General features: G+C 47.1%; 1 protein-coding gene and 1 long non-coding RNA gene across 3 annotated transcripts; both read right to left on the bottom strand.

Annotated features, from left to right (window-relative positions):
* Positions 1 to 9,674, bottom strand: SLC25A47 (solute carrier family 25 member 47). Of its 2 annotated transcripts, XM_019472479.1 has the most exons (7): positions 9,435 to 9,674; positions 4,806 to 4,974; positions 3,389 to 3,432; positions 2,975 to 3,046; positions 2,525 to 2,707; positions 1,141 to 1,414; positions 1 to 287 (listed from the first exon to the last, which is right to left on the bottom strand). In XM_019472479.1, the coding sequence occupies exons 2-7, from the start codon at positions 4,963 to 4,965 to the stop codon at positions 1 to 3; spliced, it is 1,020 nt and encodes a 339-aa protein (XP_019328024.1). In that variant the 5' UTR covers positions 4,966 to 4,974; positions 9,435 to 9,674. The 2 variants fall into 2 exon arrangements, with proteins under 2 accessions (XP_019328024.1, XP_009279113.1); XM_009280838.2 differs by lacking the exon at positions 4,806 to 4,974.
* Positions 9,675 to 11,793: 2,119 nt separating this feature from the next.
* On the bottom strand, positions 11,794 to 13,423 carry LOC103900205. Its single transcript, XR_657660.1, has 3 exons — positions 13,305 to 13,423; positions 12,628 to 12,877; positions 11,794 to 12,367 (listed from the first exon to the last, which is right to left on the bottom strand). It is a non-coding gene; the product is annotated as an uncharacterized LOC103900205 (long non-coding RNA).
* Between the last annotated feature and the right edge of the window lie 9,342 nt (positions 13,424 to 22,765).

Here is a 22,765-nt window from a genome sequence, read left to right as displayed (position 1 = left end):
CTATTTTTTATTTGTATAACGATCTGTAAATCTCAGTACAGCTTCATATGTTACAAACACCACCATGTTCACAGGAAAGGCACGAATGCAGTTCAAACCCAGTCCTTTGAAAAGCACTTTTGCACCCTCCTTTCTCACACTTTCCCTAGCACAGTGGACGAGGCCTTTGTACTTGTGCTGGTCTGATTCATCTGTTTGCATCCGTGATTTGATGACATCCATGGGAGTAGCTAATCCCCAGGCCAGGACTCCAGCAAAACCACCGGAAAGCAGCACAACAAGGAAACCTGGAGGAGAGAGTGAAGGGAGGAGCAGTTAACTCGAGACTTGCACTGATACGGCTACAAGCATCTCAGATTTGTTAACTAACTTTGTTAACTTTCATGTTTTTCAGCAGTTAATTTGTCCAGCTCTTGCAGTTGTGAGTTTTCAGTGGTCTCACACAAACTGTGTGGCCTCTCGATTTCACAGCATACTCATTTTTGCATACATGATACTGGCTCATGCAGAGACAGCATCTATTTTAACACCGCACAAACTAGATGTGATGCAGCCTGAGAGCACTCACACCCTCTTCAGATGGGTCTACTTATTTTTATAATTCTCAAGAAGATGCTCTTTGCTGAATGTCACCTATTCGATCTTTTCTCAAAGTGGATAGTTGGTTTTTGGAGCCAAATCACAGCCAGGAAACTTAAGCGTCTTCACATTCTGCACCTGGACTTTATTTTCAAGCTCTGGACTGACCCTGATCCATGTTCCATGATGGCTCCTGGGAAGTTTGTCCGTGTTTCATTTCTAGTTACACATCTTATTTCTGCATTAAGAAGATTTCATACCCACATACTAGGCACCAGAGCATTCCATAAACACCCCTCCCGCAGGGAGAGGAGTAGCTGCTGAGGGACAAAGTTGTGCTGGCAAAGCCCTCGCATGCAGGCTGCTGGCACCCGCACCGGGAGGGCACAAATGGCCCCGTGACGCCAGGAAGCAAACACACAGCAACCCCACACAAGGACTGGATCTGGGTGAGGTTTTATAGGTACTGGGTGATGTTTGCCGAGAGCCTGATTTCCCTCTTAGCGTGGTACTAAATAAGCCGTTTTTTGCAGGTAATGCCAGATGCTTTCTGATACCTACCTGGTTTATTTTTCCCAGCTGGTGTGAGCCAGTCGCACAGAGCAGAATAGGTAAGGAAATATATTGCAGAAGAGGAGCAATCCCTGCAGAGTAATGCAGAGCAGCCCTTGTAGAGACCCCCAAAACCTTCCTCCTTGGCGATCACCTTCAGACAGTGCAGAGATCCTCGGTACTTTGGCTTGGAAACAGGCTGGGGAGATGCAACGGAAGGATGTGGGTTCCTCTGAGTCTGCATGCGAACTTTAGCCACTTCACTAGGGGTCATCAACACAACCTGTAACACCAGAGGATGGTATTTTAACCCTTTGCATTTAAACAGTGTTTTGATCCGCCTCCTGCAAATTCCTTGTCTCCCACCTTTTCAGGCAATAATATTGCCTGAAGCCAGCAAGTTCCAGCCTCTTCCCCTCTGTCTGTGCTAAATCCCACCCAGCAGCAGCAGCACATGCGTGTGAGCTGCACTGTGCAGAGTGGAAGGTGAGGCAGAAATCAACAGGGGATATTAAATACCTATAACAACTCATTAAACCAGATAGGCATGGAAAGGGGATGTCCTCAGCTATAGGGTAGCATACATAAGTCTCTTGTATGTGTCTATACTTGGAACCAAGGCCATAAACACTTTAAAAAAATTAACCTGTGTTAAGTAGAGTCATTGACTGCTAGGAAACACCTAGAAACACGACCATCTGGACTGCTCTGTAAGAGGATTGCCTGTGACCGGGCACGCATTTCTGCCCAGCATGCCATCGGGGCACCGGGGTGAGCTCCGCCGTGTTCACAGCGCCTGCAGACGCTCACAGAGATCCATCTGCTTATGGGAAACTGCTCCTGAATTCAGCCTCACCTCCCTGTCCTGGGATCATGCACGTTTGCCAGGCAGCATCACGTCTCAATGATGCCCTGTTGAGTTTTGAGTCCTGACAAGGCAACACTGTGTGCTGCCCATTTCGACAGCGATACCATGCCGGGCTTGTGCAGCCACTGTCAAAACCCTGGCCTGTGCTTTAACACACTGAGTTACGTCTTTCTCACACAAACATACTGTCAGAGCCACTTAAAAGTTTGCTGCCCAGGTTGTTTTGCTTCCTTTTTCTGCCTTTGCTGCCAAGGTCCATGTCATTCTTAATAGCGTGTTCTTAAGTGTTTTGACGCTCTAAACCAAATCCGGCACAAGCTGCCCAGCAGGACTCGGCTACATCGTGGAGCAGACCAGCGAGGGGGCAGCGCGGGCAGAGCATGACCCCTTGCGAAAACAAACCCGCCAGGCTTGTTGCAGGCTCCCCTGTGGCCTCCCGGACAGAAAACATTCACTGCTTTTCCAGCCTCCGATGTTCGTGAACAAGAGCTCTTGTTGTGCTTTCCCTTTCAGCTGTTTACCTACCCGGACAGCACCGGCAGCACCTCCAGCAAGAGAAACATCCACCTTGGATGGCTTTGCATCTGCAGCCCCGTATCGCAGCTTGCAGATGGTACAAAGGAAGTTTTTGTACGTGCCAAATGAAACAGAAGAAATCACCGATACTGTGAGGACTGATGCAGACACACCTTTGTAAAATCCCCAAACCTAGTTGGAAACAGGGGAAAAAGAACACTTTTAAGAGGGAATGGAATGGGAAAGCACCTGCCTGAAAACACCGGCCATACATTGCAGAAGCCAAAACACTCCACCTTACAGCTCATCGACAAAGCTAAATTTCATCCTGACCCTTCTCCCAACAGATGGTTTGTATGTAACTGCTGCCTGTCCTCCCCAAACTGACAGAGGCAGCTCTGCTTCTCTGAAACAAGGCATCTATAAATGGTATCAGCAATTCTGATGAGAAGTACCTACTTTTTCTGTCCTGTATGTCTCCTGAATGCAGTGCCAAATCCCATTGTAATGCCTCTCGGTCTGAATTCTCACCTAGGAATACAGGGGCAACTTTAATAAAATGCAGGCATCAGATTAAAAAAAAAAAAAAAAAAAAAAAAAAAAAAAAAAAAAAAAAAAAAAAAAAAAAAAAAAAAAAAAAAAATCAACAAATTCCATAGCAGCAAACTAGTTAATTAGTCATAAAATAGCATCCCCAAACAATTTACTTTTTTTTTTTGAGAGAAAAACAATGCAATCAAATAAAGTGAAATATGTTGATATAACAAAAATGAAAGCATTATCATGGAAATAGTTTTCTAAAAAGGGGGGGGAAAAGCAAAAGGGCCTGTTTGTTTTCAGTCTGTAGTCAAGAAATAAAGCTCCAACCCATACCTTCACTGTGTCCAGCGGATAACCCACTGCTGTGCTTAGACCACCTGAAAAAGAGAGTGTATTGGAGGTGGTTAACAGCGCACATTGCAACAGACCATTTCCCCCCATTCTGGCAAGTCATTAGGGGAACGGCAGAAGAATGCAGCTTCAGAGCCGTGCCGTTCTTGGCACCAGACTTCTCTTGAGCTCCAGCAATGACATTTGAGCCAAGAATGACAGAGCAAAATGCGCAGATTTCTCTGCATGACCAAGGCACGCTCAGAGGAGGAATCCCAGTGTCAGGGGAAACCTATCAGGAGGAATAACACCATGGTGCAAGCTGGGATGGGGGGAAACACAGAAAGCACTGCTGCGAGAAAAGCTCTGTGCACACCACCAGCTCTGTGGGCTCTGAGCAGCCCTCTGAAAAGGGACTCGGCAGGAAGGCTGAAGGGATGACTTGTACGATATCGGGCTGTTTCTGTTCCCCCTCTCAGCTTAGGTGGTACAGCATCTTTGGACTGTGACCAAGCACCCTCACGTGAGGTGCAGAGCATTCCCACTCACACGAGGGGTCTCTGGAGCAATTTTGGTTCTCCATGCTTGACTTGGAAATATTAAGGAATAAAAGCAGCGGTCACAAGGACATTAATAAAAGAGGGGTGGTCCTCACACATTACAGGTTCTCAGCAATCTGTCTTGAAGACAGGAGAGGTACTCCTGCTGCCTCCTGCACGCCAGGGACTGGACATGTCCTGGATGAAGCTTACAAAGCACATCTAGAGCCCTGTGTGAGGAATTCATTAGGCACTAGGGTCCATGGCACCATGCTGGACTAAGCCTCTGAAGTGCATCTCCTATGTGCACCAAAGACTGCTGCAAAAGCAGAGCAAGGAGCAAAAGCAAAGGTCACTTGGAGCCCTGGCAGGCTGGTGTGACACCGGGGCACAGCACAACCGGCGGAGCTGCTCTGTGGTGAGAAACCCGCCCTCCGCCACTCGGGGCTCAGCAGGATTAAGGGGCAGAGAGAGATTAGTGCCAGGCATGCACAAAGCCAGCGTGCTCAGCAGCACGCCCCGCACACCAGCTGACTGCGACTCCCTGCCTGCAGCAGTGACGGCATGTCCATCGTGCTGGGGGGGTTTGTCAATCCTCTATCGACATCCAGGCTCATTCTGAGACCTTAAAATAGCCACTGGAGTTGGAAATGCATTAATCCTATGAGACAAAGTTACTGCCTTAATGGCAGATAAGGAGCACGAAAGAGCTCCGACACAGACTTGTCTTGGTCGCAGTAACAGATAGATCACCCACCGTCCCTACCTTTACCTCCACTGCATTTCTCAGCTCTGATCTAAACGCATCTGTTGGCAGATACAACAGATGATAAAGGGTCTGACTAGCTAACTTCCTCCCAGTACATCAACTGCCAAGTCACCTGAGAGGAAATCAGGCCGGGAGACAATGGAGCTGAATCCATGTGAGTTATTTAGATGGAGATCAGGTTCATGAAAGTGCTGGATGAGCCCTTCAGGGAGCCAGGCAGTCATAGATACAGTGCACGTCTGGTGGCTCACAGGTTGGAAATTGCCTCTCATTGAGTCCTTCTTTAAAAATAAAAAAGGAGATACTTAAAAATTTATTAGTTGCTGTGGGCATTTCACTAGGCATGTTCACCTGTGGTTACATGGCTGCTTGGGAGCTCTGGAAAACTCCACTACATTGGGGAATGAAGCAGCAGCTGCTGGTGTGAGTCACTGGGAGACAATCCCAAAGCACATTATTCAGAAGAAAACAACCAACAGCATCTTGCTTGAAGAAAAATGAGGTTTGTTCTGCAAAAATCTCTATCAAATCTGCCACCAGATAAATAGCAATGAAGATGAAAAATGGGCCAAGAAGCCACCTTCTGTATTTCAAAACCAAAATGAGATCAGGTTGGAAGAGAGACGGCAAGGGGGAATATACAGACAGAGTAATATGGCTCGAAGGAGCAATGCCTCTGGTCTGAGCAGAGTGACAACGCACAAGTCACCCGGGGCCACCTGTACTGTCCCAGATTCCTGGCCATCGGCCGTCGGCAGACTGCAAACACAGACCCCGCCAGACAGGAAAGAGCAGCACATAAGTCAATGTCAGCCTGACTGTGCTGACCTCAGAGGTGCGGTCCCCTGGCCCAAGAACCCATCCCAGATGGGAGGATTTGACATCACATCGGTTTCAGGCTTCCTGAACCTTAGAGGCAGCAGATGCAGGCTGACCAGATGCTGGCGACGCAGGGGCACCGTGTGCCTTGCACACCTAAGCCCCGGCTTGCTCCACCAGCTCAGGAAGATAGGAGCCCTGGCTCATGCACATCAGGTACCAAGGCCGATTTCGGTCAGTGTTCGACAAGAAGTGTCCTCCCTTCTGGAGAAATTGCCCTGTTCATACATTAAGATGCAGAGACAGCAGCAACATAGACAAAATAAAGCAGGTTTGCCCCAAAACAGCTTGTTTCCCATTGCTTCTCAGTTCTAGGGGCACACCTTGGTGCCAGCAAGGACCAAACATCTCCACTTGGGAGGAGACGATAAGGGTAAATCCTTCACTGTTCCCACCAAAGTGGAGATGTGGGCACCCCAAACCTCCGAACAACTACAGTCTGCCGTGAACTGCGCTCCTTAAGAGTCAAAGCACTCTGAGCAGTTACGTTTTCAGAGGTGAGGAGCTCAGCCAAGTCCATCAAAGTCTGAGGAAGAAAGGCTCTGCACAGTGTCATGCAATATAAATAGCCTGGGACAAAGATAGCATGACCCACACATGCCCTGTTCGCACAGCAGAAACGAACAAGGCCAGCAATGCATAGCATGCATACGGGAGAGGGATCCTGTGGGACTCCTGCTGCATAACACTGCACCAGCTGTGATGAAAGTAAATGGCAAAACCAGGTGAATGATCTTTGCTGGGTTGTAGTGAGCCATTTTTTATGCCTACTTTATCTGAGATGTTCTTGGGTATTGTGCAGAGGTTGCGGCATCCCCTACGCACACACACACGCACACAGTGCAGGTTCAAAACTGGATTACTCACAGACTCTTCATGAGTCAGGCCACTTCAACCAGGCAATTCAAATAAGGACGGATCCTGGCAGGATGGCCACCGCAACGGCAATCAGCAGAGAGCAAGTGGCAGCCATACAGAGCCCACCGGGCTGCAACAGCCCTGAGCTGTTGGCAAACACCTGGCTGGGATACCCAGGGAGAAGCAGGGATTGTGGTCCATGTGCTGGATGGGTAGACAGCAACTTCCAAAGACCTTTACTTTGCGAAGAGATAGGAACATAAGAAGTGCCCCATACCCTAAACAAGCTGAACTCCATCCCGTAACATGACCCTGGCAGTGGCCAGCAGGAGCTGCTTTAGCTGTAAGGACAAGGAGACAGCATGTTCCCTCCGTAGGTGGACTATTTTATCTACCCTTGGACTGCATGTGACTGGTGTGTAACCTTGCAGCAAGATGTGGAGAAGCCCCGGCCTGTTGCAGACCCTGCTGCTCTGTCACTGCTGGGTGAACCTCAGCTTCCCCTTCCCAAATCTTCACGCCTGGCACAAGAGTAAAGTCATCCCCTAGTCATCGATAGCCCTAATCATCAATACCCATCCCCTGCCGTGGCCCAGGCTGCTGCCGTAGCAGGGCTAGAAAACATGCATGGGATCACAGGAAAATTAAAGTTGGAAGGAACCTCAGGAGGTCTCTAGTCCAACCTCCTGCTCAGCTTTATTGGCCAGGAAGGATATCCTTACAGATGAGCTGCTTTCCACAACATCCAGCCCCATTTGGTGGTTTTTGAAAGTCTCCGTGGTCACTAAGCATGTTTCTCCCAAGTTTTTTCCATCTGGAGTCACAGCAGGTCACTGTTTCCTGGGCTGAGGATGCTGAACTTGTCCCATGACCAACAGAAGCAATAGCTCAGAGGAGATGCACAATATTTGTGCAGGTGCCTGAGCCAGGCTGGATCATTACATGGGATTCAAAAGGGCAGCATCTCTGCTGTTTTTCAGAGGTACTTAAGCCATGTTTTCTCCAAAACACTCTGAAAACAGATCAAGGTCACGAGAATGTATTACTAAACAGAAACTCTGTTATTATCTGTGCTGTTTGTTATTATCTTGAGTTGTTTGATGCACTTCAGCTGGGTTTGCAGCCTCCTTGGGAATGCAAAAACTGCTTCAGCTCTAACAAACACAAGCCATGAAATAAGCTCAGCACCAAAAATATCCCAGTTCTCACAGGAAAGCTGTTCCACCCCTGGAAGCTGTCCCATGTCGGGGTAGGGACCACGGCCCTGAAGCCCTGCCCAGGTACCTGGCACATGTCTATGTGCAAGCTCCCAGCAGGGAACAGCATGCCAGAAAACACCCCTGTCTGCCAGTGGAAAGTTGCATTATCCCTCTTAGAAAAGCCCTGAGCTGGACCCAGATGACAGGATGAAAAAATCTTGCTGTCTGACACCCTGGGGTCAGTGAAGTGCGTTAAAACAAGCAAAGGCATTTCTGGTCCCAGCTGGAGCTCCCCAGCCTGCATCCTCCCAGGCTGAGCCTGTTTCCAGGGCACACATGGGAAACACTTGCTGCATGGCCGGGCAGCACACAATGCTGGTGCCCGGACAGGGGGGCACCGCACAAACCACGGCTTTGCATGGGAGCAGGGGCAGAAGGCTGAGGAGAATGGCCACTTTGAAACTCCACATTCCCTTGCAAAAGAACTTTATCCTTAAGTGGCTCAGCTCCAACGGTGACAACAAAAGCAAAGGAGTCCAAGCAGCAAACGCAATCATCGCTGCCCCACCATTAACGTGAAGTCTCAGGGGAGTTTTGGTGAATCCCTCTGGGATGGACATCCCATTGCCAGCCCCAGCACAGAGCTCCCATCTCCACTGGGGGCTCTGAAGTCAGCAAGGAAAGAGGAGGAGAAAGGCAAGCTGTCACGGAGGGGTTGGTTATATCCCACTCTCCCAGGAAGGATCCTTCCCAAACAGGGTCCCCCAGCACCCCAGGAAGGCCAACACCCTGAGCAACAGGCACCTCCAAGGCTGGATGCCGCTGAGACGCCAAACCTCACCCCACTTGCACATTTTGGGTGACAAGCAATAAGGGGCTGCAGGGCAAAACTCATTGTGGTCCTTCCCAGGAAATGCACATCTGCACCAGGACCACAGGCTGCTCCTGGTGAAGGAAACTGCCAAATTTCAGCAGATCTCAAAGTGGGATCTGACATGCAGGCTTGGGCTGGGCATCTCAGCCATCTGGCAGGTTTACCTGGCCTTTCTGGCAGTGGCGACCCCAACGCTCTTGGCTTGGTATTTGATACTCCACTAAATCTGATAAGATTTCAGAAAAGAAATGAGACCAGTGGCTACATTTTCTTGTTTAAAACAAAGCTGGGTTTGAGCAGTACGTGCTCTAAAAATGTCTAGAATTAAATCACACTTTTATCATTTTACTTTTTTTATATATAGCTAACCTACTTTCTCCCAGATCAAAGCCTACTACGTAGCACGCCTGCACTGAAATTACCATCACAGCTGCAAATACATCTTAACCTAAGATAATGCAAAGGTCGTTCATTCAGACTTTCTTCACTGTGAAAAGCCATGCCTTTACCTCTCCCGTCTCACAACTCGCATCCTCAGCCCTCCAGAGCCACAACCCCAACAGCCTGCCAGGACCCTCAGGCACCAAACACATGAGGTTTTGCTGTCCAGGCATTACTCACCAATTTGTATCTGCACGCAACATATTCCACTTTGTCTCTTCCTATCAGAGTTTTGCCCTGTCCCGCTGCAATTAGACCGGAGGAGATTGCAGGGCAGTGACCTCAGCCGACCAAATTGCAGCGCTGCCTCTCCAGTAGCTCTGTGAACCTGCTCTGATGACATTTTCCGTTTAATAAAGAAGAATGCACTTTTAACAAGCAGCCCCCATCGAAAGACTCTCAGCTCTGCCATTGAGACCTGCCCGTTAGCTGAATAAGAAGGAAACACAGCGATCTGCTTTCACCAACAAGCACTACTTTATGTATTTACCTCCAATGGCCCCGGCAATGAAATCCATCCAGACTGAGTCTGCTGCCTTAGTTACCCTGATTAAGCGTTAGGGAGGTAGAAGAAGGGAGGGTATTGGTTCGGTCTTTCCAGAGCCCTGCAGGTCCTTCGGAGACAGTGTGATTTGCAATATGAATCACCTTCCTACTGTCTTCTCTTGCCTCTGGGGATTGTGAGCCTTGTGGATACTTGATGAATTTGTACGCTGGAGGCAGAGATGGGAAGCCTGGAGCTGTTCCAGGAACACAGTGAATAAATAATCCCGTGAAGCCCTGCAATGCTGCGCCAGAGCCGCTGTTCCCAGTGCCTTTCTGCTTGGAAAATCACAAGGGGTGGTGCCTTGCAGGGTAACGCTGGCTGTGAAGGGGCCTTTCCTCGTTGTACTTATTAACCCCAGAAGACAGCCTTGCACACTTGTTTGCCAGAGGACACTCTTGCCCGGCACCATGGAGAAGTGGCACGGGTGGCTGTGTATGAGGTGCCTCCTCCCCCCATCCCAGCCCACCCTTCCTCCTTCTGAAGGAGCAGACCCCCTTCCCATTAAGGCAAATTCCTTGTGCCCTTCCCAAGGAATTTTCCTTGGCTTTCCTAACCCACACAGCTGACCCTAAACCTCTACCCAGACCCCCACAGATTATTATCTACTCATTGTGTATACATGTGGTGAAGCCCAGAAATTAATCCAACCACATACAAAGCGTTTGCTTCCCTTTCAGACTGCAGGGTAGTTTTCCCAGCCCCTGGAGGAGCTCTGCTTCTTCACTTCTCGCTCAGTCTCCCAACCCCCTTTCCAATGTCAGCTCCTTGCTGAGTTCAGCGGCAGAGCAGGAATCACTATTGCGGCTGCCCGTACTCCAGTGTTTTGCCCTGCAGGGGAGACGGGAGATGGATTTTGCCAGGAGACTGGTCCAGCACCTAATTTTTTCTTCCTAATTTACACCCAGCACAGGGTGGTAATCTCATCAGGGGAAAGAGAAAAGCACAGAGAGAGACGTGCTGGTCAAGGGGAACCAAGAGCTCAAGAAAATGCCATATTGCCTATTTTTGCACAACAGCCCCGTACCGGAGGGCTGCCACATCCACACAGGAGAGGTTAAGTTTTGCCTGGAGTGAGCCTGGAAACCGAAGTCCTGATGCAGTGAAGGGTTTGCCAAGTCGTTATCTGAATTGTACTCCTCTTGAAGAGGTTTCCCTGGGTGAGAGCCAAGGCACATTGCAGCAAAGGGAATAGAAAATTTCACGGCTGCTGCCCCCCTGGGTTGGCTTCACAGAGGAGCTGAGGACTTCAGTCCCCAGTGCTGTCTCCTGCACATTTCACAAGAACTTATTCCTCACTGAAGTGCATATTTTGGATGGGCTGATGTGTCAGTGACATACAGCACACCTCAGTGTGAGGGCTTAGCGTTTTTGGGAACTGAAAATTAAAGGATTTTTAGCAACTTGCTTCCCATAATTTCTTACATGTCCTTCCCTGAACACTTTCTGCACTGGAGAGAACAGTTTATTCCAGTGTAACATCATGCAAGGACAGCAAAAACTTAAAACCAGAAGTAAAATATTATCTAGAGAGATAGCAATGTAGCTGCTAAAATACACTGGGTTATTCAGTAGCCCTTTCTTGTTACACCTGGTGACCATACAGAAGTTATTAACGGTTCATCAACAGTCTGTACGTGCCAAGTGCGGGGAAAGGTGCTGTTTCCACTTCTCCCACCAGCCATTCCCGGCTGCTGTCCTTACAAGCCCCCTCTAGCAGTGGGAGCGGGTGTAGGACCTGCCGCGTCAGTGACACATGGGGACAAGGACACAGTCTCCTACTGAGGGGCAGCCCGGGAGCCTACAGCCTCCTGGTTCCTGCAGGGATCAGGCAACCTGCTGAGCCACTCCAGCCCACGCTGCAGCAGTCACCGCCGCCTTCGGGACTGCTGCTTAGACACCACTGTTTAATATTGCTTTTCTGGGAGCTGCTTCCAGGCAAAGTGAAGAAATTCATTATATTCCCAATATGAAAGTGTCGCCATACGTTCCCTCCCATCACATGGCCCGGGGTGTCATGTGGGGGGGGATTTTTCTATATATTGCAGCGACTGGTGCAATATCAGCAAGAAAATAGAGACTGGCCGGCATGTCACACTGGCTGACTAAAGTGTCAGGACTAATAAGTATGTCCCATGAAATGTCACAAGACCAAGCAAAATTTCTACCTTCTTTAGCTGAGCTGAACAGCTCAAAGGGAATCTTCCTCATGAAACCTTCTGAGACTGTAAAAAAAACCCCAAACAAACCAAAAACCTTCCCTTTGCAACAGAAAATTAACCCTTTTATATTATTTTAACTTTCATTCACACCAACGCTTCTATCAAAATGTTAGTTTGCTTTATATAGCACAAAGTTGACTCCAGATTCAAGCATTTTGATAACCTTCTGATAACGGTTTTGGTCACATTGGTGTGGTATACTGGGAGAAGTCACGTTTTCCACTTGACTAGAATTGCTCTGCAAACAGAGGCCGTTCAGAAGGTGGCCATCTGAAAGAAGAATATTTTGAGGCTTGAGATGTTTCACCTTGTCCCGTGAAGGTGTTGCTGGGGGCAGCCGGCTCTGGAGGAATGCACGGGGACAGCTTCGGGGACATTTGCCTCGATGGGGGCTTAGCAGGGTAACACGAGCCCCAAGCAAACACAGTCGCCGCTACTGTAGTCTCCAGTCCTTTGCTCCCGGTGTCTGGCCAGGACTTAGAGGCAAATAGCATCCACTGCCACGCTCGTCAGCTGTGTGTCACCAGCTCAGCCCAGCCGCCATGCGACGGCGGCAAGGGCAGAGCCTTCTGGAAGAGAAGCCCCACGCAAGTGTTGAAGTGTTCGCACACAAACAAGTACGGAGGAAGGTGTGATTCGGCATGAAGGAAACCCCGTCTGAGAAATGAAAGGTGTTACTGTGTTTGATGTTACTTGTTGGCACACCCCAGACAGCACAGACCAACTCCCCACTAAAGAAAGCGATCGTCAAGGCAGTGATTCAGCCTCCCTTACCAGGAGTCCTCCTAGAGACATAGAGTCCTTGAGGTCTCACTGTCCTTCACGCCTTGCTGAAGGAGCTTCCTCCTTCATCCCCTCTTCCCCAGGTTTCAGAGATATACCAGCTGTCAGATACCAGCCTCACTAGAAACACTTACCAGAATCCAGCCCCCCAATGCCACAGGTCAACAGGGACAGTCCAAAAAATCCAGCCCAAAGAAATCTTGAATTATCAGGAAGATCTTCAAGATCAAATATGAGTCGTTCCTGTCACCCTTTGACACAATGTCCAAGGACTGACAGAGATCACTGCTAGTCCAGCTTGCAAAGAAACACCATGGTCCACCTCTATGCAGGGATGAGCGAAAGCGCCTGGTCTCAACCCAGGTGGTCTTCTCAAAGCACGCCCTAGGAAATGACACACAAAACACACGCTTTGAGCCTCCACAAGGGATAGTACTCCACTAGAAATAACTCAAGAGTCCTTTCCTCCAGTAGCAAACTGTTTAAGAGCGATTTGTTCAAAATGGGTGAATTTCACAGGGGATTTTGAGAAAGCAAAGACTTTAGGTAGGCAATCAATGTTAAGTAACGTCTTTTAGGTGAGACAAAAAAGCAGGGGCATCCCTTTACCCCTCTCCTTCCATAGATCGCTCCCAGGACATTACCAACTCCATCCGTCCTGCAAAGCAGAAAAGAAGCCTGTCCTCTTTTGCCTCTGCAACCACCTGCTAGCTCGTCAAGCCAGATTTGCTGAGAAAATGTTCCTGCCTCGTTTCCTGCCATAACATGCTGCATTTTCTATTCCCCGCGCGATATGCATTATCACACTCACATGCATGTCCGTTGATTCCCATCCAATTTATTTTGGAAAAATCCTTGACTGAAGAGATTGTTCAAACAGCGTTACCCCGCTATGTCACCGGGCTGTTTGCACATTGCAGAACAGGAAAGAGTGACACCAGCAATGCTGAGCTGGCAGAGCCTGACACTTGGCTTGCGTGGTGGTGGGTGGAAAGGGGGGTGGAACCTCCCGGCTCCAGCTGTGTTACGGATTTTCAAATCAAAGTGTCTCATTGTCCTTTATCTCAGGTACTAATGAAAAAACAATAATTCCAAGGACTCAAACATTCACAGCAGGAGTTTCACAGCAAAACAAACAAAACTGGTAAGGAAACCACTCTGAGCATTGGCAACTGCAACGCTTTTAGCCAGGCATAAGTGATCAGTGATTTTGCCTCTGGAAAGCCGATAAAAGGTTGTAATGTTTCTACACACGTTTTCAAGGGAAGGGAAAATGTTAGATTTCAAAGGGGATTGAAGATGATTGCAGTAATTTACAAAGTGACACAGATTTTCTGTGTGGCTTTGGGCAAGTCACTAATCTCTCTATACCTAATCTTCTCATCAGCACAACCGGTGTGCTGTATTGTCCACTGCCATGAAGTCACTGCAAGGATTCAGGCACTTCTCAGAGAGCCACAAGTCTCTGTTCAGGAGTAAATCCAGGGAAAAGGTGGAATTAACAACATTAGCACCCACCCTACACAAACACCCATGTGAAAATATATATATATATATATATATATGCAAATGGCATTGCTCTCATGTTTTTTTTTAAGTGTTATATAACTCTTCCCCCCAAACCCTAATCTTTACAGTAAGAAAGAGGAAACGTGACAGTGCACCACCTCAGTCAACTCCTGTAAAGGATTTTATGCCAGCTGACATTGCTAGCACTTTGGAAGGGCTGCTGGCTGTGATGGAGAGAGGGGATGTCAGGACTGTTACCAACTTTCTGATTGCACTTTGAGCCTCTTTCCAACCTCTTGCACATTTTCTGCACTTTAATGAACAGAAGATGTAGTCAGTGACCTGGCCAGCAGGCTTGGAGAGCCAGGAGCGGAGGGAGGCACTCATCTTCCCCACCTCCTCTTCCCCACCAAGCAATAGTGTACTCTTTATTTGTCACGATGATATTAATGTACAACCCTCAACCTTTTCAGCAGGGGTAGTTCAGGTGTTAGGCAGTAAAATATAGCTATTGTGGTAGGAACAGTGACAAGCCCCGAATCCATTGATGATGCTGTTGCAGTATCAGTGCTCTCTCCAGAGTCTATGTCTCTGTATCTTTTTCTCCAATATTCTCAAACTGTGTCTCCCTCAGATCTCTGCTGTACACCAGTGAGAAATGTATGAGATGCTACATCATTCTGACTAGCTGACAGTCTTTCTTCCCTTTGGAACTATCTGATTTGACGTGATTTAACAACCTCAGAGCTACTTGGAAATTTGGAAGAAAACTCAGCTTTAGAACTATAAAGCATTATTATTTAGGACTTTGATATCAGCTGCTAAAATCATGTGGGAAAGATTGTTATAAAGATACTTAACTGGCAAACCTGGCACCAATGAGTTCAGAAAAGAGAACTTTTTTGAAATACCAACATTATTATGAGCTTATGTTAAGAGGGGATATATACAAAAGAATTTAAGATTTTTCATCTCGCAGGAGTGGAAGACAAGTGAAATTACACTGAATTAGTTAATGCATTCAAGCAAAACCAAAGCATCTCCCTTAAAAATTCTTCTACAAAACAGGTTTAATTCCAGTGAAGATCCCCGTATTGCTGGGGTCAAAGAGCTACCGATACCCATGCTAGCTTGACCAATACTAATTCAGGGATCTCTGCCGAAAATCTTTGTAAGCAGTGTACACAGCCCTAGTAGAAATATAGACCCATTTCATCAGCAAACGTTCAATTCTGTGCCTCCAATATTAACCTGACCTTTTCCATGGGCTCGAGCTGGAGAAAAATTTGAGGTCTAAACCAGAAGTTTCCGTAGCTTTTTCAGTAGCACCCCCAGCATTAACAAAGAATACCCAGACACGAGTACCAACAGTACTGGTCTCTGAATATCATATGAAGTTCACAGCCTTGTTTATCACTCTTGTCTTTTCCCTGACATTAGTTCAGGAGCCATATGAGCACCCACCTCACAGAGTACTTGGGAAGTTTCTGCAGAGGCACATTAGTCATTCTGCTAAGCCTGTTCTTTCAGTTTCTGAGAAATGGGTGCCTTTTCTGTATGACTAATGCAACAACAAACATATTCCACGTGACAGCTGGAAGCCCACGTATGACCCAGCAGGAAGCTGCCTTGAATACAGGCCAAGATATTAAAAATATGTCTGTACATAAACCTTAGTGGCATTGCCTCCAAACATATTCTGCTTTTTTTGGCTATCTCTTCTCATTCATTGCTGACTGGTGCATCGTACTGTGTGTCTACACTGTTGAATAACTTAGCATTTAGATTCAGCTGGAGACCTGGTCTCCCAGTCATTGACTTTGCATGTGGATACAAACTGTGCCAGAGGATCTCATGTACACGGTGTTGAAAGTATATTTGTATAGCTGTTGGCAGTGAAAAATCATTCGCCTCACAGAAATGTTCCTGTAAGAACAGGGAGGCTTAAAAACAAAGACAGGAGGCAGGCAGAGGAGGTTCCCCTCCTAGCTCTGCCTCCTGTTTCCCTAGGACAAATCAGTTTTACCAGTTTCCTTATCTATGAAATGGGCATAACTGCACATTTTTACTTCACAGAAACAGCCTGAGGGTTAGGTTATATTGTCTGTAAATCCAGACTGGAAAATGCTATAAAAATGCCAACTACTGAGTTTTTATCTTCCTTTTCTGAATGATTTCCCAACAGTTTTTGCTGACTGTCACCAGTCACAAGTGTATTTGTTGAGTGACTAAGTAATACGCAGAGGGAGAGATGGGTAAAGCTGCTTGGCTGATAAATAGTTACTAATTCAAGTAACTGGACTCAGTGCCCACCCTCTTATCTCATCGTGCCTCTTCGCGTTCTCTGGCATCTTAAAACTGTGCTGCCAAATACCTTAGCATTTGGGTTCTGCTGGAGACCTGCTCTCCATATAGCCCACTGCATGCGCACGCAAAGTCTTATGGTCTTCTCCAAGGGAGGCCAGCAGCAAAGAAACTTGCTCCACCTGCAGTAAACATAAGAGGACATAGTTCTCATAATATTTCAGGTACTTTGGACTCAGCTCCTTCCCCAAATATACACAAAAAAATAATTATCATGTCTTAGCCATCATAGTACCAGCACAGGCCAGAGAATAAAGATGGGACCTATGAAGAGAGAAGAAAAGACCCAGTATGGGGGTGTGTTTGTGTAGGTCTGCCCTCTCCAGCCTACTTGCTGACTGCTTAAAAGAAACATGACAGAAGAGGAAAAGACTCAGCAGTTTAGTTAACAGAACTCAAAGTGTATATGGTCTTTGAAATTAAAGGTAATGCCAAGGAAAGGACTTTGGACTAATGTCTGTTGGCAGCTTTTTCCCATTTTTCAGTCTGTTCATTTCTCATCTGCTTCCAGGGAAGCACCCGGGGGGTTGGCTATTGATTTGTATTTGAAACAAAGCACAAGACAACTGACTATGAACAGGGATGGATTCTTCCTCAGAGCGATCATAAATGTTGTTGACTGGTTTAAGTGCAGATTATGCTTCTTCCTCTTGCCTTCTCCAACAAGCCAGTATATTTAAAACCAATAACCCAACGAAAACGCTCTTCCACATACACAATACGCATGGAGTAGAGGCTGACACAAAGAACAGAAGGTGCATGTCAGAACTTGGCCACTTCTGCTTTACATGACGAGGGTCAGGATTTCCAGAAGATATGTGCGCCCAGTAATAAAAATGTTTCCACTTTACCAAGATAAAGCATGGAAAGTTGGAGCTATACCAAACTTTTCAGGGCACTTTACAATTTACAGCATACTAAGCCACTCCATTCCTGCAGCACCTCTCGGTCTCTGCCTCTCTCAAGCTCAACACCTCAGATATTAGCTTAGACAGTTGTTTGTCAGCCAGGCTCATGATTTCCCTTGGAACCGAAGGGGTCTCACATCCTGAGATCCTGACCAGGACATTTTGGGGGATCACAAAGCCCCTACCCACCAGCAGATTTATAAGCAAAGGAGCTCTGTTTCAACAGCACTTGACTCTTGTACAAATGCATCAGTTACATCTCATGCTTTGAAAAACCAGTCTTATCAAGGGATTTTATCAGGCCGGGAAGTTTCAACATTTGCTATACAGTACCTTTGAAGCCAGTGGGATAATAACTTCAGAGAGTACCCTAAGGCCACCCGAGGTCATAAAGTTAATGGATAATAAAGGCATCTAGTCTACTATGAATAATGCCTTAGCTGCCCTGTCTTCAAAGACAGCTGCATCTTGAGGATCTGGAGTATCCTAATGACCTGACTCAATAACACTGACTGGGGCAGTGAGTACAACAAGTGGAGCAATGAATACAACGTTTAGGAAAATGAAGAAAATGTACTCAAATCCACACAAAGGTAATCAGTGAATTCACCCGGAGAAGAATCTTTTTCAGACACTGGATGTTTCCACAGAGCAGCTCAGCTTTCTAAGTTTTTCTTATGTACTTAATATTGTGTCCCCATCTTTCTCTCATTTCACCATTTGGATTTATTTGTTGCTACTTTAGATGGTCAGCTACTCAGCGAAGCACTAGCTGATCTTCAAGCCTAGTTGTGCCGGACTGCAATCTCTGGAAAATGCAAGGTTTTCCTTGCAAGCAGTTTGCTAGCGTAGATGCAACATTCACATGGCTGCATGCACGTGGTCTAAACGCCACCGAGGTTCACATTATAAACAGGGCACAAAGAGCTGCTGCTCTGGAGAGTCTTCGAAGAGTGATTCAGGGAGCCCAAGTGGGTGCTGGGAAGAAGCTCAAAATCCAATCCCAGCTCAAAATAAAAAGAGAAACTGATGCGTTTTTCTGGGTGACGTGATGAGTACTGAAGTTGTGATGATGCAGCACTGCATTACCTTAGAAGATAAGGAAAGGGCTGAGGGCAGAAGGCTATATGAAAGGAAGTTCTCCTGCCAGGTAGTCCCAGAGCTGTCCAAGCCCCAGTGAAGCTCTGGGGAGCAAAGGGGAGACCTCCCATCCTCCACTTTCCACATTCTAGTGGGACATATCTACTGGGACATGGCCAATTATTGATGCCAAATCCACAAGCAAACAGAAAGATTTTGAAACACCTGAGTCAACAATGTGTATTTTATTGCATGCCATTGCCACCAGAATTTCTACAAGTTTATCACAACTCCACATTTCTGTCCCTTTCCTACTTCACTCTGCTTTTGCCCTTTCTCTTCATGTTTCATTTACCTGCAGTGTTAATTCTGCCCTGATGCTTCTTTACTCTCCTCCTTATTCTGTTCCCTTCCCTACTCTCCCAATTCCCTTTCCCGGGTTTCTGTTCGGGCTCACCTTCTCCCAGATCTTCCCTGGGTGCCGTCAAGGACAGCAGGTGGCTGACAGAGTCACTTCTTGCCAAAAGAACGAAGGGGAACCTTCTCTCCTATCTCATCTCTCCAGCATCACCTGCAAAGCCTCTTCCACCTGAACTGCCACCACTCAGACCTAAAAGACAATGGGCAAAAGGAAGAGGGTCTTTGAAGGGTGACGTTAAATTATAACTTTAACCCTTCCTCTCGGACATGCAGCAGTGCTGCTGCTGTACATGCTGGTAGGTCCTATATGTTTCCCAAGCTGCCGTCAGCTCTTTCTTTTCTGCTTTCTCTATTTGATGAGCCCACATTTCACCATCCAGCAGGGAAGTTAAATGCTCCCAAAGAAGAAGAAAGCAGGGAAAGCACAGCCCCTCACTCCAGCTCTGTAGGGGATGCATCCCAGCCAGTTGTAAGTTACGTTTGGATCCGCCTCAGCAGAATAAAAGAGAAGGTGGTCAGAGCTGAGCTGAATCTATGGAGCCTGAAGGGCACAAGTGCTCCCAACAGACGTCTGTGTCACGCTCTGAGCCAGAGGCATCACACATCAACAAAGTGGATGCAAGACCAGACATAGTTTTTGAACTATCTAGAAAAACAGCCTGAGTGAAGAGGAAAACCATTAAATCTGGGTTTCCTTGAGTGTCAGGTTAGCTCTCCTCTCCAAAACTGTATCTGTACTGCACACATAAGGCCCTGGATCAATAGGCAAAATGTCTGGCCTAAGTAATATTACCAAATTGTAAGAGCTGTATGACTTCCTTCCCTTTATCACATAGCTCCTATGGAAGCCACACACAAATATAAGCACCTATATTGACTCACTGTTCCCCCCACATACAAGCTTAATAAACTCCGCTACATTCATACAACGTTGCCTCACAAGTGCAACTTGAACTGAAAACAAAACAAAACCCTGAGCAAGAAAAAATGAACAAAAGGGAAACTCCCCAGTGGAGCTAAAGCCATGCTCATTCCTTAGTGAACCAGCCCTTGAGATCTCAGACTTTATACCAATGAGCCCTTGATGTTCTCTGTGCTAATTTATAAAGCACCCCTCTGCCCCCTTTGAAGTACATGCTTGCTGCAGTGGGGTTCAGTAGCATTGAATAAAGCTTATTAGGAACAGTTCAAGCATGCAGGAACAAGACAGGCCTTTGCAGATTGCAGCAACCTGGGAGGGGCTGCACAAACATCAACAGCAAGATTAGAATTCAAGTGATCTTGACAAACTGGAAAAACAATCTGGAAAAAGCAATTTAGCATGGACAGCTAGGAATGACTACGTAGAAAGAAACTGTGCAAGTACAAGATAGGGAACATTGTGGCACACAGCTGACCTACTGAAAAGGGTCTGGGGCACATCATGTGTCACAAGCTGCCTGTAAGTCAACGATATCGTGTTATGTATGTAATTGTATGCTAGTTATTGCATGTTATGTTATGTTATGTTATGTTATGTTATGTTATGTTATGTTATGTTATGTGAGGAAAGGACTCTTGCCTATATCTGCTCTCGTATTCAGAAATAAGAACAAATACCCAAGGTAATCTCCCATTAGTCACTCAGCCAAGGCCTTAGGGGTCAGTTCAAGGAACTCCAGATCAACTGAAGAAAGAGGGGTAAGAAGAATCAGAGATCAAAGACCATAATCGATATAATTCAGTGAAGAAAAGACTAAGATTTGAAACTGTCTTCTGATAACCTAAAAGGTGCCTGCAAAGAGAGAGGAAATAAATTGTTTTCGCTGTCTGTTGTGGGTGAACATTAAAATTACAAAACTCTTCCGGTGGAGAAGGTACTTTCTCTGAAGCAGATTGCCTGGGAGATCAGAGGATTTGAATAACAGATTAAAACCACTTTGGCCAGGAATGTTTTAGGCCAAGCTGATCCTTCCAAGGCTTCTGCTAGAAGGCAGATGCATATAACATCTGGACTTTCACCTGCAGAGCTGTGTGAATGCTCACAGTTCCTCTTGCGCATGCCAGAGCGGACAAGATTCCTAGAAAGTCACTTCCACCTCTACTTGGACAAAATGTTTAAGGAAAGAGGACTGATTGGGGCTTCCTGTCTGATATGAAGGACTGGCTGCAGCTGTATGGGTTCGGCAAAGTCTAAGGTCCCCGTTAGGATGTAGAACGGTGTGTAATACAGCAGGACTGGGCAGCTCCCAAAGCCATTGGTGCTGTGGCACGGGGCAGGGCCAGCCCGCCTACCTGCTCTCTAATACCAACTGGTTCTCCCCAGGTGGGACAGGCATGTGCATCAGGGAACCCAAAACATCCTGGAGACTCCTGGGTGCTTGATTTGGTTTGACAGTATCTAGAGATGAGAAGGAACCCAACTGAGTGTTGGGTTGGAAGAAGATACGGGGAAGGTCAGGGACTCATTGAATGCTTTGCATTTCCATCTTATCTGCTTATTAATAGTAATTATGGCCCAAGAGCTGCTAAATCTGGGACAGGTTCTCAGGATTTGTACTGTAGTAGTGGTTTCAGACCTCCTTGGAAGCACCCTTGTCTTTGTTCATTTGTTTCTGTGTTTTCTTTGCACAGAAGGTAAAAGCTGGCTTCATTTTTAATATGCTACGCCACTGCAAGATTTGTTGGCTTTGTATTGAGCAGCTACACTTAGAAAAGCACTGCCATACCATGGAAAGCAATGTTAAAAAAAAAACACCAAAAAAAAGAGTTAAAAATCCAGCTACTTTTCCATTCTGCTTCTGGAACTTACTCTCCGAAAGCTGACATTGCAGGCCCTGAAGAGATCACGTTACTCTAAACAAAGCTCGAATAGGCTACTTACTGTTCTAGGCCACTGATACTCCCCTTTCTCAGACATTGCCCACAGAAATAACAAGCAGCTTCAACAGGGCTCCCTTTGAAACTGTCAACGGCTTGAATTTCCCATTTAAAGGCTCTGGCATCAGGGCACCTTGAAGCAAGGTAATGTTAGTAAGAAAGTAGAGTTAATACAAAATGAGAAAAGCCTGCGGGGAGGGGAGAAGTGTCTTCTGCAGGGTGAAGCACAGCAGCAATGCGTAAGACCGAGATCCAGTGCTCTGCCAAGCCCCATGGGCAGCAGGCTACTGATTTGTGGCCTTGACCGTCAGAGGTGGGGTCTCATCCCTGCACTTGCAGCTGAGCCATGGGGGCAGCAGTTAGCACAGAGCCCACATCTGTTGGCGCAGCCCTTACTCTCTTCTCTGGGACAACACTGGGTGGGGGACTCTGGTTATAGAATCACAGAATAGTTTGGGTTGGAAGGGGCCTTTAAAGATCATCTAGTTCTACCCCCTCTGCCATGGGCAGGGACATCTTCAACTAGATCAGGTTGCTCAAAGTCCCATCCAACCTGACCTTGAACACTTCCAGGGATGAGGCATCCACAGCTTCTCTGGGCAACCTGTGCCAGTGCCTCACCACCCTCATCATAAAAAATTTCTTCCTTATATATAATCTAAATCTACTCTCTTCTAGTTTAAATGGTTACTCCTTGTTCTATCACTACAGGCCCTGGTAAAAAGTCTCGCTCCATCTTCATTAGCCCCCTTTATATATTGAAAAGCCACAACAAGGTCCCCCCAGAGCCTTCTCTTCTCCAGGCTGAACAACCCCAACTCTCTCAGCCTTTCTCGATAGGAGAGGTGTTACAGGCATTTCACCCCTATTAAAAGGAGGCACCCCCTCCAAAGTCCTCACGACATCAGCTCCACAGGCTTTCCAACCACCAGCGCCCAGGGATGCCTCACCCAGAAAGCAAGATGCCCCCGGACAGCCTCCCTGAACTACCCAAAGCGACTCTGGGGGTATTGATGCTCCGCAGGAGGGATGCTCTGCCCGCGCCCCCATCTCCCCAGCCTCCAAAATTTCTTTCTGCCTTTACTTCTGGTTAATTCTGCAGACGCAGCTGCAAAAAAGAAGGGACGTTTGG

Source organism: Aptenodytes forsteri, unplaced genomic scaffold (assembly GCF_000699145.1).
Source record: "Aptenodytes forsteri isolate BGI_AS27 unplaced genomic scaffold, ASM69914v1 Scaffold193, whole genome shotgun sequence".
NCBI classification, from domain to species: Eukaryota; Metazoa; Chordata; class Aves; order Sphenisciformes; family Spheniscidae; genus Aptenodytes; species Aptenodytes forsteri.
This window is presented reverse-complemented; position numbering and strand designations above follow the sequence as displayed.

Excerpts from the sequence above, each read along its gene's own strand:
- SLC25A47 (XM_019472479.1), bottom strand. The coding sequence starts at position 4,965 with ATGAGAGGCAATTTCCAACCTGTGAGCCACCAGACGTGCACTGTATCT. Across the intron at positions 3,047-3,388 it reads ATCCGCTGGACACAGTGAAG|GTGAGAATTCAGACCGAGAG; the intron begins GTATGGGTTGGA and ends CTGTATTCCTAG. Across the intron at positions 288-1,140 it reads AGCTGGGAAAAATAAACCAG|GTTTCCTTGTTGTGCTGCTT; the intron begins GTAGGTATCAGA and ends TCTCTCCTCCAG.